The sequence below is a fragment of the Tyto alba genome, unplaced genomic scaffold, assembly GCF_018691265.1.
Source record: "Tyto alba isolate M040663 unplaced genomic scaffold, T.alba_DEE_v4.0 Super-Scaffold_13, whole genome shotgun sequence".
Classification (NCBI taxonomy): domain Eukaryota; kingdom Metazoa; phylum Chordata; class Aves; order Strigiformes; family Tytonidae; genus Tyto; species Tyto alba.
In genome coordinates, this window is record NW_024881275.1 from 1,876,507 (window position 1) to 1,893,478 (window position 16,972).

The 16,972-nt window shown below is 35.9% G+C and overlaps 1 protein-coding gene across 5 annotated transcripts in view; it reads left to right on the plus strand.

Moving 5' to 3' along the window:
• The window catches only part of KIAA0825 (KIAA0825 ortholog), a 252,615-nt gene extending 238,687 nt beyond the window's left edge, over positions 1-13,928 (plus strand). For all 5 annotated transcript variants that reach the window (XM_032993075.2, XM_032993074.2, XM_032993078.2 and 2 more), the window contains one exon: positions 8,213-13,928. In XM_032993075.2, coding sequence (XP_032848966.1) covers positions 8,213-8,336 — 124 coding nt within the window. In that variant the 3' untranslated portion in view covers positions 8,337-13,928. The remainder of the gene's footprint in view (positions 1-8,212) is intronic.
• The last annotated feature ends 3,044 nt before the right edge of the window (positions 13,929-16,972 follow it).

A 16,972-nucleotide genomic window follows, 5' to 3' on the forward strand; every position in this document is an offset into this window, starting at 1 on the left:
ACAAGGTCCAGGACACAAGAAGCCTCGTGGGAATTCAGTCCAAGAGGAATATTAGTGGATTAGATCAGTGTGGAAGAAAACTGTTAGAAATCTGTGATTTATCCCTTCTGTGTCCCTTTCTTACTGTAGGATTTATGCAAACTGAAATCCCAAGTTGCTCTTGGGAGTAAGAATCTAGGTGCCTGAAACTTCTGATTTCATTTCAATCTAGTTGTATTCATCTACTGACAGCTTGCCACTCTCAGAAGTGTATAATTAGTCTTCTGTTAATTTTTTAGTACATCCTCTCTTCTCTATCAGTCTTTATAGTTCTAATTAATTAATTAAAGTGTCATATATATATACACATAGGCATACACATATATTATTTCTCACCCAAGGTGGAAACACTTGTCAAACCCTTACTAAGAGCATCTTTCTGGTTTTTGACACACTGACTATGATACCAACATTATTGTGATGTAAATGGTGCTGGACCTAGAGGAGCAGTATACAAGTTCTATATAAAACAAGAAATCTCGGAAAACTGAAAAGTAGTATTAAAGAGACATCCTGCTGCCACAGAAACCCAACAAACTGGGCTACCTTCAGAATAAGATACAGTGACAGCTTCAACAAAGCTGGGTCAGTATGAACCTAATTCTCTCAGATGTCCATTATTTAAAGCTGTGCCGTTAAGAAAGAGTTGTAAGAATGCACTGAAAAGTGGAAATTTAATTTAATGTTTTTTTGAAAAGAACCAACTGGAGTGTTGAGGATATATATCTTTCAATTTTCTGCTGTGTTAGAATTGTGAACGAAAAAGGTTAAATTAAAAAAAGACCTAAGAGAAAGCTTCATCATGCTGCAATATGTTCCTGCTGTCTGCAACTCATGGCTTTGTGTCTGTGAGGCTTGATTCACCGTTTTTCAAAGATGTGGGATAGCAAACACCAATAACAGGGAGGCTGGGTAAATACTACCTTTCCTTTCTTATTGCAGCCTGAAAGCTTCTAAAATTTTTTGCTGTGTGCCTTCCTCTGCCCTTGACAACATCCTTCGTAGCTGTGTTCTTGCCCTGGAAAAGTGTCTTTCATCATTTTATTCCAACACTTGTGAAGTTTCTATTTCAGTTCAAAACTTCTTAAATATCCTTCTAATGTCTTAACTTCATAGCTGGGACAGGTTAACCTGTAAGTCAGAGCTCTATTCTCTTCTCATGGCATACTTTTAAGAATGTTTCCCATGTAGTGATTTCTTCAGTACATCAAAATACTGTCTCTTCTTTTGGTTTGCTCTTTGGAAGCAGGAGCATAACAGTTGATCCCTGATAGCTGTGTTTTCCTTTAATTTTTTTCCCTGCACTCCTATTTTTGTGGCATATAGATAATTAAAAACATAAATAATAATTCTTGTGGTGTCTTCCTCCCTATACTCTGGGAAATAAATTAATTTATGTTATTGGTTGGGAAAATTCTGGGAGGGCATTTTTCATGGTGTTTATGTATATGTAAGAAAGAGGAATTTGGGAAAACTCTTTTGAAATTTTCAGGTTTGATTTATTTCTGAATATGATGAAGGACACAGATTTTCACGTAGATTTCCCTGAAAGCAATATAACTTTCTGCTACAGGGGGATATTGTTTATTTTGGATGAAGAGAGACAAATGAACTGTTTTGCATTAGGTAGACGTGGAGACATTGTCCCTGTTGGTGTGATTTCAGCGTGAATATCACTACCAGAACCTTTACATGCATCGCATTCTTCCTCTGGGTCTTGTTCAATAATGCAGTAGTTTTGTACTTGATGGTTGGTCACCCCCCTCTTTGTTTTATGTCCTTCAGGGGAGTATGTGTTTTGTAGCTAGATTAAAGAGAGATTAAAAAATCTGAGGAGATTACTACAGAAATAACTGAAACAATGCAGACATTTTTTGAACGGTTAATATTTAAGGAGTTAAAATGTTAGTCACAGTCTTAAATTATTTTAACCAAAGGCAATCCGATAAAACTACCAGAGACTTCCCTTTTAATTTAATAATACCATTAGAAAAATAAAACATTGCCCCACAAAGAAACTGAAAAATTTTTCAGGATTTGAGACTATGGAGAAACATTGGATTTAGCTGTCTATCTACCATTGATGTGAAATGCATTTCATGGTCTATGATTTCTCATGTTACAAAAAGTGTATTTAGAGCTGAAATATGAAGTGAAACTTACAGAGATGTATATTCTACTATTACTTAAAAATACCAAACAAGATACCAGCTGCTGAGATTTCTTGTATTGTGGTGAAGTATAACATGCTAGACATTGATAAAACAATTGTTTCACTGCCTGCAAGAGCTTAATCCACAGCTGTGCCTCTTATGAACTTCGGGAAGCAAAAAGGTAATTCATTAAAATGCTCCATGAGCTGGTAGCAATATATTACATTTTATTTAACAACTGCATGATTTCTCTACCCATTGCAGCTCAGTGTAGAGAACACTGCTGACTTTATTGGCAGTTTTCTAATACATTTAAACACGTAAACTTATTTTGGATTAAAATAAACATTTACATGCAAATTTAAATGTATTGATTGATGATAAGAAATCTCAAAAACTATACAAAACCACCAGTCTCTACATGTTTTCCTTCTCGGGTATAAAAACACCAGTATAATCTGGTACAGAGGGATTACGGTTGTTTCAACCAAAGGTGTTTGAATTCAATAAAGGTCTCGCACAGGTGTGAGGATGGGATGTGTGATGATGGCTTATAACCAGTGTGGAGGTTGCAAAAGGCAAAAGCAAAACACCAAAACACCTGTTTCTGCTTCGTGCCTGCTTTGTCACTTTCCTCTTTCTCTGTCAATGGCTGGCAAAAAAATGGTCAGTGTCATCTTCACCAAGCCACTAATAATATTTATCATAATTATATTCTACAAGGAGCAAGCATAAGGACAAGTATGAAGACCTCTCTTGGAGAAAATACAACTAATTGTTTCACACCTGCTCAAGTTTAAAAGGTTACAAAAAGTACTTGCACATGAAAAATACTCTTTAAACAGAAAGGGACCCCAGGACCAAGTGAACTGGGAGGGCTCCACAGCTGCAAGCACACAACATAAGAGAACATGCCACAGCTGGCAGCACATATGAGGGTTAAGTCCCTTGCAGAAAATTTGCACCTATTAAACAATGGGGTGAATTTCATCTCGATTTCACAAAATTGCATCAATTACTTGGTTTCTGCACAAACTATTGCTTTCTTTTGCCCCCTTCAGTTTATAGCCATTTTTAGAAATAAATGCATTTAGACAGAAATTTGAAAATTACAGCAAAACAGTTTATTGAAATTGAAGGTGACTATATGGAAAATATTTTAATGTAAATCACATGAAACGACTCATATCACATAAAGATGAAAGGTAATGTAAGTTAAGTTCAAGCACCTTCTTTGTGTTCTTTTCACACTCTTGCCTTCTTACATAATACTTGGCAAACAAAAGACTTTATCTACTTGAGCTCACTGTTTTTATCAAAATTCCTCTTGAAAATAGTGTGTCTGTAAACCTTTCCAGTGGTAATTCACCACATTAAAAATAGATAAGCTTAAGAGCTTGCAGTGCTTGAAGTCTGAATATTTACCCATGTTAGGATGTTTGAGTGGCACTGTCTGTGTCTGATTTAGATTAGATGTGAATTATGTCATCTTCTCAGCTCAGTATCAAATACTTTGCTATTTTTTGATATATAGCAACTATTAAGTATAGCTATTATTCAATATGGCAATGCATATTCTCAGCCATCTAATGTACAGCTGTACAGTTAATGTTTCATCATTTGCCAACACTTCCCTACAAGAGGACCTGAGATATTAGCTTTTCCATAGGAAATAACAATGGTGTCATTGGTTCTTTTTTTTTAACCTCCTTCCATAGAGTTATGTGTGATGTAACATTTTCCAAGACAGTAAGAAATGCAATAGATATCAAAATACTACATAACATTGCATAAAATGCCACTATAAAATTATATTAGGGTGGCCCAAACTGTTCCTTTTTTAGACATTGTTTTGTATAAGCTTTAGAAAAGGTCTCTCAAATAATACAAATAAGGAGATTCTTCAAATTTCAAAATACATCTCAGTTGAGAGGTATTCTTACATTTTATTTCAATTTTGTTCATGTTTATCCTTGCTTGTAATTTTTTACGTAATTTTCCCCCTCTAATCTTTACACATTCAATATCACTAATAAACTGTAATAAAAAAAACTTTGTAACTAATCAAAGAGCATCTATTAAATTAAACTCATAATGAAACTTCCTAAAATGTGGGAATCTGCTACAGATAAAATCTGTGTCACTTTTGGTACCCTCTTTACGCATACTACTGTACGTATTTTATTTCTGATTTAATACACTACTGCTTTGGTATCAACTGCATATACTTCCTTTTGATACGTAACAAGCACCTAAATGTAATACATAGTCCCTAATATGGTTTTTAAAAAGCACCTTCATAGAAATATATCTACAGTTTACAAAATATATGCAATATTGCAACAGAAAATCAAAGCAGCACATGTAGCACCACGGATTAAATCCAGCCCTGCTAAAATGTCTGGCGTGCTTTTTAACAGATGCACGGAAGATGATCTTTCTGTGCACCGTCGCAAACACCCTGTTTCCTTACCTTTTATAATTCAGCGTAGTGGAGAGACAAGAGTATCACAAACCATAGTCCTGCGTGCCCCTTTATATAAATGGATGTACTGGTGCTGATTACATAGCACGTGGGTACGGCACAAGGGAAACCTGGGCTGGAGTCACTGGATCCTCCTGGGGCGCTGGACTCGTCTCCCCTTGCACTCTGTCAGCTTGTGGATGTGCGAGCCAAGGCTTCTTCCTCTCTTACCTCATATTTATGAGGAGAAACAGGGGCCCTCCCAGTGCTAGTTATCCTCTTTGACCTCATGATCTAAGGTCTGGGCTGACCAGCAGAAAACTTCAGTGATTCTTGTATTTATCTGTGCTGGCGCATTTTGCTGCATCAATCTGAAAAAATATACTGCTAGGTTTTTTTTCCCCTTGATTAGCCACATGGAGCACAGAAAGGAATGGCATACAGAGAAAAATTTCGGGGCAATTCACTTCAGGTGCACACAATATGTCATCTACATTATTTGGTATTTCAGCATTTTTTGAAAATGTTTCAAATGTTTCATTCTGTAAGTACAGAAGTAGCACTGGCCTGAGAATTTACAGCTCTGCCCTGAAGATTACAAAGGTGATGGCATTTTATTCTAAACATATGCTTGCTTTTAAATATGAAGAATATACAGAAAGTTGGGCTTTCTGGACACTTGGACTCACTGTGGTTACATGAACTCTAAGGAAAATGTAGCTGGTGATATGATGGATTGGCTCAGATAATTCCAGTACCCTTTTGAAATGCTGATTTTATTTAATCTTCCAAGATATAGCCAGACTAAAATAAAATATATGCCACCTATGTATTTGGAAATTTCTTCTAGGAGCTACATTACTAGTAATTTGAAACAACAGAGGTGTGCAGGTTGGCAGTTCAACTGACGAAGCTTGCATTTTGAAAGTAATTCATGATGGTAATTTCATTCACATTCACATTACTTGAACTGGCTAGTTGGATTTGTACCAATTACTGTTGCCAAAACAATTGTCACACATTTTAGATATGCTAGTAAAAACATGTTCCATTTTGGACAAATTTTTGAATAGTAAATGTTGACTCTTTTTCCACCTGAACACGAACACCTGATTTCTCATCCCATTTAGAACAGCAAAGATATGCTGCGGCCTTCTTGCTTGCTGCCCAATAGTCTTTTGAAAAATAGTATTTGTCCCCAGACTTTAAGCATAAGAGTGGAAAAATTTCTAAATTAGATGAGGGACCAGGTGTTTGTCAAGCTCATTTCATAGATCTTTAATTCATGGATACTGTTAAGCGAATGCATAGAAGACATTCTTATCCTCATTGGACCTGCTTAAATGCTTTAAAAATAGACTACTTTTTGATAAAATGATAATGTAATGTATTAGTAATAACTTGTTATAAAGTGAACACTAAAGAATGTCCAAACTGGATGACATTGAAGATTTTTACCAACACTAACATTTGAGATTCAATGAAATGTGCTGACAAGTATGAAGTCACTATCTTTAAAAGGAATCTGCTGATTTATTGTTAAGCTTCTATTAGCCAAGACTGCTAGATTTCTATGTTATACCTCCAGCAATATCTGTTTTGAATGCATTCCATTTAGCATTTTCAGTTGTCGTCCTTCTAAGCAAACAGCTCCTCTACTTAAAAATATGCAACAAATCAAATTAATTAACATGAATCAATTCGACTGGTAAAGTGGTGTTTCAGAATGACTCTGAGGACCATAAATTCAAATTAAGGCTTGCACAACCTCTTCCTAGGTGTGAAGAGGCTCCTTGGTATATTAGCAAAAGGAAAAAGGGAAACCAGTCACCCTGTTTAACAGCATTCGCCTGGGATGCTTGCAAAAGTAACTGTGCTCATATAGCCAGATTTTACAACCACATCATAAACCAGAGAATAAGGCAGGCAGATGTAACAGCAATTAATTGTACCTAATGTTAATATTCAGATAAAGTTAAGTATGATAGCGGTCATATATGAATGGAGTAATATGAAGTTATTTATTGCAAAACTTTGATCATGGACGTACAGTGTTTATTATTTTATTCATATTATCCTTTGCTTGTTCTGATACTTCTTCACTCCAGGCAGTAATGTGGGTTGTCAGATTCAGTTTTGAAGGTAAAGGTATAATGGATATATGCTAATTTATACAAGTTCAATAAATATATTTTTCCTAACTGTATTTTAAATATCCGATTGGCCTACAGAGCACTTGTTCTTTTTCTGGTTTTAGTAAGGTTTAAAATACAGTTACAAAAAGTACACGCCATGCTCTATTGCCAATAACAATTGTCCATTTGTTGCAAATATGATGATATATACTCTTCCCACCATTCTGTATTATGTTTGATTTATTCACCAACATAGACTTGTATGTGGCTTCAGGTTTTGGCAGTCTGAATGAGGACCTAACAAAGGTGGGGACAGGATTAAAATATTGCTGCTGACACTAGTTTCCTAAAGGCAGCCTTTGTTCTGCTACTCCTCTACATGTCTCCTACTTTACATGATCATCCTGTGGGTCATTTATAATCTACTGGATTTAATACTTGAAAATATGATTTCTGTATTCGGCATTCATACTTTACCTTTTGCCTTCAGCTGGTCTGAACTGGAAGCCTACACTTCATTATCTACTTAGAACAGAAAGAGATTAATGTTAAATATCTCTAAATATAATAACTCTTAAATATACACAAAATTTGTAAAAAGAGATAGGGTCACATTACTGAGCATTATGTAGGCATAGAGCGATACAAAGTTTATCACGCTATGTATCAGCACTATTTCTGCATTTATTATCCTGATTTTCTGCAAGGGAATACTGTGTGACTCTTAACATTTTATATTTACTTAACTACTAAAGAAAAGCAAAATCATCTTCATATTCCTTTACTTTTTCAGTTTTTCAGTTTTCATGGTATTAGGACTTTATCATAAACTAGAATTGAGTATTCACATGGAGAAAGGGAAGAATCTGATATGTATATTTCTTGGTGTGATAGGTATACCTGATGGTTAAAGAAACAAAGAGCCAGTCAGTTTTATGGCATTTTGTAATACGGTCTTGTCACTGCAAGAGAATGATGACCAGGAACATTAAGTTTTTAGGTTGGACATCATGTAGTGTTTGAGTTTTCACTGCAAACTTAAAAAAGAGAGCATCTGCTTAACTTCCAAAACACTTGTTAGCTCTTCCACTTTTTCTCTGCTAGTTTTACAAGGTTTCCAACTCTACCAATGTCCATGATACAAAACAGAAAAAAGGAAGTACTATCACAAAAATATAAGTAAGATTTTGTGGTAGTTTTGACAATTTGTGTTGGCTGTCTCAAGGCCATGCCAGTTGTGTGGGGCAAGATTTTTGGGGGTTGTATTTTCTATGATTCAGTAATCTCAACTACTATAACTCACTGTTGGAGGGGGGCAAAGAATTCATAGTAACGGATTTTGTCTTCACTTACTTGTTCTAAAGACTGGTTTAAAACACATTAAAAAATAAATAAAAAGTTCTTTTTTTTTTTTTTTCCAGGTGGGAGATGAAAGAAGGTGCCGATCTTGAAGATGAGGAGAAAGTTATGGTGGAACACTTGAAAAATGTTTATTTGACACAGAGCACTCCTATCTCAGAGGATAAAGAAGAATCATTACCTTGACAGGTTTCGGGTAGCACCTTTTTCTGAATTCAACATGATTAACTTAATGGCTTAGTTATAACTGACAGGACTAGAAAGCTCAGGAATATATATCCTGAGTAGGAGTTTTAAGCTAAAGAATGTTCCCCTGTTATTGTCTAGTCACCCCATCCAGGCAGCAATTGTTCACACATGCATAAGGCGAGCAACAATATATGAAAATGTCAATGTCACAAAACAAGGAGGGTGTATCTCGATACTGCGGAGGCATAAACCTGAATGACAAACCAAGAACTGTTTTAAATGTACAAAAATCACTCTGAAAATAATGCAACTTTGGACACGTGCTAAGCAAACATCTATGCTCTGCTTCCATCAAACATTTTGGAGTCAGAGTCAGCCTGCCCTCCATTAGCATCACTCAAGGACCTATTCTCCCCCTTGGTTCTTGTGTTCTAATTATCCCTGCCATTAAATCACCCAAAATGGATGAAAAAGGACAGGTATAGGCCCTAGACTGCAGTCCTTTGTGAGCTGCTCCAGGATGAGCATGCTTAGCCATTATTCCCAAGCAAAACTGCATCAGCTTTATTGCCCTCGCAACTCCTCACTTAACATCCAGTGTATGTTACGGCTTAAAAGATGCATTATAGAGAAACTTATTAGCAGCTTTTAAAGTTTTGAGAAGTATCTTTTTATCTAAAAGAGTTATCGACAGGCAGTGCTCAAAGGACTATCTTAACAGTGAACTGAGAAGAGAACATGGTAAAGACTGCAATATTTATTTCTGATAAATATAGTAAAATTTAATTTTCAAAGTAAGCCCGGTCTGATATTCAGATTTTCCAAACAGTAAATGTTTTTTCTTTTTTAGAAAAAGTTCTTCATCAAAGGCTGCTAATAGCTGAGTTTGACAGGTGGCTACTCTCACAATAATTTTTATACAGAAGGTGTGGTTAGTATTTCCTTAGCTCTACAGAAATAATCCATCATTTTTCTATTTGTCTCTTGCACTGGAAGTCCAAGGGAACTATTTCCTCTGCTTGATGAAGGACCCTGGCAAGATCTTGCTAAGGCTGCAATCTGAGCTGCAGCTATTCCCGTTCCCACCACTTCTTCTCACAGATGCTATTATGGACATAACTCAGGCCACCTGAATAGGAGGAAGGCACATTTTTTTCCTAAAGACTTCAGCAGCATCATGGGTAACCATAATGCTAATGCTGCCGCAGGGTCTAATCTGAAATGCAGTTTTTCCTACTCTTAATTGCTCTTTTTTTTTAATCGTGCATATAAAATATCAGACCATTTAAAATAAAAATGGGACTGCTGCATCTTACAAATCTCCAAAGATCTTGTTATAACACTGCATCAACAAAAGGGCTGTGAGGCACTGGTGCTTCAAAAATGCTACAAATATTATTTAAATAATAAAATGGACTTTTTTTTCTCTGCTGCTTGGTATAGTAATTTCAGATCATAAAGAAGTGATGAAGTGTAAAAACAATTTTTCTTTGCTTTGAAGATTAGTTGTGGTCTTAAGGCTTAAAACGTGGCTACAGTGATTGCCTGTGATGTCAGGTATAGTATTCTGGCAAATAAGGCAGATATGCTCCAAGTCGTACTAATAATATATTAGTGTATGTGGAAGCTGGAGTTTAGAATACTCTCTCCTATTTTATCAAAATCCATTGTACGTAATTAACTTTTTTGTATGGTCACATAAAGTGAATTTCTGTCTATGTGATGAAACTGACTGAAATACTTTTTATGAAAAAACTCCCCTTCTGGGAAACAGTTATTCTGAATAGGATAAACTTTGCAAGTGAAATAAGGTAACCCAGAATAAAACTCCTCACTTACTCTGAAATGGGAATGCCCATATGGGAAGTTATTCCAAACTGGTTATTATCCTTTAAATTCACAACACACCTGGTTCTGGAATAACCTGTAAACAGTCATGTTAAAAAAAGAAAAAAAAAAAAAATTCTTTATGCCCCTTCCTCCCTGCCAGATTAATTCAGCAGTAACCCACTGGGTTGCGCTAGGACAATTTTGTCTTTCTTAGCAAGAGTATCTTTATAATCTTTACCAATGTGGAGCTGAAAGGGCAGAATAACTAGCTGGAATAAAAGCTGAACCTTTACACAATATTTTTTTTTTAATGTTTTTCTTATCCAAACCTCTCTCTATATACATCTTTTAGAGTATCTGAATGAAAGCTAATGTATGTTTGAAATTAAACTTGTTCTCAGTCCTTACTGAGAAACAGCAGGGCTCGGTCTGTTGGCAATGTAGTATCAACTGACCTTCGGGGTATAAAAGAAACATCATCTTGGCAACATCACTTATGCTGAATAGATACTTTTGCAACATTCACATTTGTTCAATAAAATTGCAGTAATAATAACAGTTGTATAACTAAGATTGCTAACCATTAATTTATCAAGACTGCTTACTTTAAACTTAAACCTTTAATTGAAGAAAAATGAAAGACACTTGAAAGAGCTGATAATTTTTACATTGTAAGGTGTGTAAAATTAGGGTACTTGTATAACAGATTGCTGCTTTCTTTGGCTTTTCTTAATAAAACAATAGTTCTGTATTCTTTTAAAAAGTTCTGCTGATTCTAAAATTAAGATTAATTTCATTATGGAGAGTGACGGGCTCTTGTTTTGCATCTTGTTCAATGGTTTGCTTTTGTGTTTTATGTCCTGGCTCTTTGTCACTACTTATGGATCCAAGAATGTCTCACATTTACATTTAACCTCAATAAATGCAGCCAACGGGAGCCAGATTTGCTGGCTGCAGTCTGGGCCCTGTGTTGCATGACCAGTGCAACCTGGCCATGTTAACCGCCCCTGGAAAGGTAGTCAAAAATAAGGATTAAAGTCTGTTGTGTACAGCAGACCTTCCTGAATGGGCAAAAGCTGGCCTAGCTGGCTCAGCTGAGTTAGCTTAAATGGAAATTATTATATTTATAGAAATGAATTGGATCAGATAGCACAAACTAGCTAACTGTGCATTATGATTAATGCTTATACATTATTTTAATTTAACATTTTAGTATGCTTAGCCTTTTTTACGAAACAGGGTTAAATGGAAGACTTCATGGCATGGAATATCTCTAATTACATTAGTTTAGTATCCAGTTCAGAGTGCTCCAAATCTTAACATCTTGCTACTTTTGAAAGGTAGTTAATAAAATTAGAAGCAGGGCAAAATTGAAATAGCATTAATAGTAATGAAACTCAGAAAGACAGGAGAGAGAGAGAGAATTTTCTAAAAGATATGCATTAAGACATAGCCCTGACTTTTAGTGACTGCTGTCCTGACAAACAGTGTCCTGTAGATCATGATTTTTTATTCCAGGAGAGGGCTTTAGTAGAGACTGCAGGCAACAAAGGTATTTGTTCAGGAAATACGCACGGCAGCAAATGGATGTTCTCTAATTCATCTCCACATCCTCACAGCAGTGCAAGGTAGGCATGAGGCTGGCTTCTTCCAATTAGCTTCCTCTGACAGAAATATTCCATTTCTCTCTCAGCTGGGATACCAATTATATGCTGATATAAAACTATTTTATGGAACTCCTTAAAAATATGCACCATCATTTTTAGTGACAGACACTATTCAAACTTCCAAGGCAATAGTCGAAAGACTGAGGAATTAGACCCATTGCCCAATTAGGCATGAAATGAGAGAGTAACTTGATGGCAACGGGGAGATTTCTAAGCGAGCATATAGATCTTGAGGAGATCCTGGATGATGCAAAGCTGTTTCTCCGTAGTAATTAATGGTCCATGCTGTAAACAGTGGTATGAGTGGAAGCAGAAGCTCTAAAACTATTTTAAGTGTAAGGCCCAGGAAACGGGCAAGGGTGACTTTGCTTTTTGCTCTACCTTTGGACTCCCAGCTCTTGGGAAGTAGACTGAGCTGACCGACATTGCCAGGCAGGCAGCACAAGGAAAGCATGCAACGTCTTGAGCAGGTTGTGTATCACTGAGGGCCTGGTAACACCCATCAGCAAAATGATGAAGGAATGAGATTACTCCTCTCTAGCAACAGCATTTGAGTACTGACTGGTAGCTATTATTGCAGCAAGTGAAACAATGAAATAGAGGTGGCAAAAAACACTAAAAAGCAAGGAATTGTGTAGACAAAGAAATATAAATCCAAACCTTTTTTTTCTTTTTCCTGAACAAGTGTTTCAGGAAGAACTGCCAATCACCGAGTAGTAATGAAATAAAGTGATCATCTGAATTAAGATTGTACATTTAAATTTAGTAGATGACTATCCCTAAGCTGACAAGGAGCCACTCAAGTCATGGCTAGTTTAAATTTAATGACTACCAGATTGAGCCCTTTAGATCCATGAGAACTTCAGCTGTGAGTAGGTTTCAACCATCTCTGAGGAGATACTTTATAATATCTCCTACTGAAGAAAGCATTTGAATGTTAAAATAGCTCATTATCCAGTTTCTGCGGTAAAGCCATCCAAGCTCCAACAGAAAACAGTCTCAGCATCTACACAGCCCTGAGTCACATCCATTCTCTGTCTAGAAATGAGGCAAAGAACTGCATAATGGTGCTCATATTCAACAGGTATGATCTTCATCAGTTACTAGCTCAAAGAGCATGCCACGTCTGCCATGACAAACTCAGGTTTCAAACTTTGTTCGTGGTAAGGCATGTCACTTAGTCTTTTTTTTTTCAGCACAGTTTTTTTAGAAAAATAATTTCTTTTCAGCTATCCCAGTAAATAAATACATTGATTAAAGTTACTCTTGTAAAGCAAGCACTCCGTCGTTAGAAAACACCTGGTGAATGATTACAAATGTACCCATGTGTGTTCCTTAAGATAACTGTTAATGACATGGTCATATAGATGAATTCACTAAGGGACAGAAATATGGTTACACAAGTAACTTTTGTAAGTTTGTCATTACCTAATATCCAACTACTTTATTTTTTTTGTCCCATAATGTGTGTTTTCTATGTAAAAAGTCTAAGCATTTTTGGATATTTGGTCTCCATAAAGAAATAGTATCACATAGCTCTTCATATGTCATCTTGACTCAGCTTTGTGTTCCACCTCAATATTGTCTTTCAACCATTCTTAAAATCCTTACTGGTTAATGTTTGCTATAATGTAGAAAGTGGGTACTGCTGGCACTCAGTTATACATGGGCAGATAATTCATTTTCTAGACTAACTGTCATACAGACATACAGAAGTGTAGGACCTATATGGATCATTATTTCAGGTTTAGGGTTGTCTGAACGCTTCTGCTCCTAATATTCCACATGCATTTTGTAATATCTATGTTTTTCCATTGTTCTAAGCTACCTGTGTTACCTGGGATAGTGGGAGCTATTTGTATGCATTGCTTTTTGTGATTTTTTTTTTTTTTTACTTAAACTAAGGGATTTTGCCCTGGGTTTTATTTCAGGTACTCTGAACTTGTAATTTACACTTGGAAATCCATAGCATATCTGTTTTCATAATCTACAAACACCTATTTACATATCTATCAATAAATCCTATGCTTTCTCAAACCCAGTACAGAGTCTTAGAGAACCAAGAATTCAATAAATGTAAAATTCAAACCAACCACTTCTAAGGTTATCATTCAAGAAATGCTGTAGTCATTTTCACTTGGAATTTCACTTCTCTGTACATTTCAGAAATAACACCTTTAAGGAGTTGATTGTTTATGTTCTGGACTCTTTATTGGTATCTTCCATTTTATATAATAAACATGTTTTAAATGGGTTTTGTTATGTAGATTAAGATTATGCTTTCCCTCTAGAGAATGGAATGAACACTGGGGAGGTGAGAAGTTAAAATGGCACATGATCTTTGTTCTGGCATATGGGCTAGCAAACAGATTACCTTCTACAGTAAAACAGATGTGGCTTTGGGAACGAAATAATCTGGGCAGGAATCCTACCTGCAGGTATGTATTGGCTTCAGGAAACCGATGACTGAGCATGTTCTGTGAAGACTTTCTTCAAATGGATGAGGTCTCTTCAAACAGCAACAGTTTCTATTCCAGTTAAGGCCCCCAAATTTCACACATGCCCATCCACTTTATGTAGGGACAGATTGATGGAGGTTGTTGCATTAATGCAAATGTGTAATGCTAATCATTTAGCCTCCTCTTCTCTCCGAATAATTAACCAGAACACGGTAGACTGGTCTTCATTTCCAGCAACTATCCAGGGTCCTGATCGACACCCCGGAGCAAGACCGTACCGCTGCCAGGCTTTGGTACCCGAGCACCGATGCCTCCAAGCCAAGGAGCTGGAAAATGGGGTTTAATTTTTCATGTTTTAAAAGTGCTGTAAATGCCTGGTGCTGTTCTTGGATTCTTGAACCAAAACCGGCCAGTCCTGCAACCCTTTCATTTTCACTCCCTTTCGCACCCTTCACCAATTTTTTCTCAGCTGTCAAGATTTATGATCACTCCTGCCATTTGCAGATGTGGCTGTGACCACACCTGACACAGCAGCGTGCAGAATACATACAAAGTGATTAACTGTCTCAAAGAGCATACAGTGCATACGAATGAGTAGTTCTCCAGGACCTGTAGCGAAGCACTTTTTGGTCAATGCTTTTGATTTTGGGCTCTTTGACATTCGGGCAGACCTCCAGTCTGACAAGCTTCATAGTGAGACACACCTGGTTATTTTGTAGGAGCTTGGTGGCTTGGGTTTGTTTTTGTTTAAAGGAGAGGACATGAAGGAGAAGGTTTTTTTTTGCATTTTATTATGCTTATATTGTTATGTTAATTCTATTGCTTTTGTTGCTGTTTTGGTTTCCTTCCATCTGGACTGATGATTGGTCAATACATGACGGTTACAATCTGCTTAAGTAGTTTGAGCATTGATAAAGTCACTTTGACTGCCAGTAGCAGCAGTAATTTGTGAGTTTAGTCTTTGTAAAAAGTGTCTATCATGGCAATAAGCACGATAGGAAGTACTTCAATCTAAATCTCTCTACTAAAATGGTCTATCATTAACAAGATTCCTTAGTTAAGCTTTGTCAGGTCTCTCCCTGATAACCACAGTATTCCTTCTACGGTTAGAAGTGGGAAGAACAGAAAAATCCTAGTACTTCATGTGCTGTGCCTTTTTAGGGAACTCATTTTCCCAACTTGAGTTCCAAAAGGTGCACTTAAATTACATAATGGAAAAGGTACATGTATTTGCTTTTCCATTTTATGTGTACACAAATTGTTTAGATGACAGTTGTACAATTTTTAAAAAGTTATATAATACCCTGGAGCAGTCATCTGCTCTAACATGCATAATTTATTCAAAAATCATTTGTGGAGTTGAGGGATTAATAGTTTGGAACAGAAAAATTATAGGTATGCTAAGTACATTCTTTCAAAAATAAATCATGCAATCATATATTGAGATCCAGTATTTCAAAATTCAAAGTACAATTAAATTGTTTGCACATGTAACAGCAGTGAAATAACTTTGCAAGGTTTACATCATAAACCCATATATCTACAGAGTAAATAGTAGAACACAGACCATAAAGTTCTGTCAGTAGCATTGCTTTCAATCTTTGTTTCATTCCACCAAAACTTTTCATATCAGTCTGGCATTTTTTTGAACAACTATATACAGGACCAAAGAATTAGGAGTAGTAACTTGAAATATAGATCATATATATTTAATCTTTACAACAAATGCAAAAGCAGTAAGTGAAAAACAAAGACATAACAGACTGTAAAACTCTTCAGAACATATAATGAAGCATAAGAGTGAATGTCACGACAGATTTATGTATGTTCGAGTTTCAGCAAAAACTGCTGAAGACAAATTTGAGAATATTTGTGTATCATACTTTTGGCACAATAGCAGGAACCAAAATAAATTATCCAGGAATAAGACATAAGAAACAGATTCAGGGTGTAAACAACAAGCTGAATAAGAATTTTGAATTAAAGAAAACTTTCAAGCCAAAAGAGAGGTTTTTCAGCCTTGCAGAGCACTCCAGAATAATGTTGGGTTTTCATGAGTTTTCAGTATTTCACATTTTTTTTTTTAAGTTTCTAATTTAATTCTTGTGAAAAGTGTTTCTCAAAAGGTAGCACATCATCTTTGTCAGGAAAGCTAACATTTTTATTTTTCATGAAATGCATTCTCTGTATTTATGCACTATATACGGTACACAAAAAGCCTATTCCATCGGTGTCAAGCCAAAAGAACAAATGAAAAGAAACTACAAAGGGAATTCTAAAGAGATTTTTTTTTTTCTCCCACTATCTTTTCTTCTGGGCTTAGCCTCAGAAGGAATTTTTGTGTCCCAAAAGACACAGGATAACTTTTCCCAAGAATCACACATCCTAAAGGTTGCTATTCTTACATGCAACTGCTAGATGACAAGGCTATGCCTTTTTTTTTTTTTTTTTAACCTCTGGAAATAGCAGTTGTTGTTGACAAAAAAAAAAATTAAGATTAAATAAATTTATATGTTTTCCCCATTTGTGTCTGATGAGAGCTGGGTTGAAGTTGCTCAGTAGTGAGGCCTTTATTGTACAAACACGTTGCTCAGCATTAAATACCATCTCGAGATTTTCATAAAGTAGTTGACATAGGATGGTCAGTAGGACAGAGCAAGAGTATAATGTATTTTTT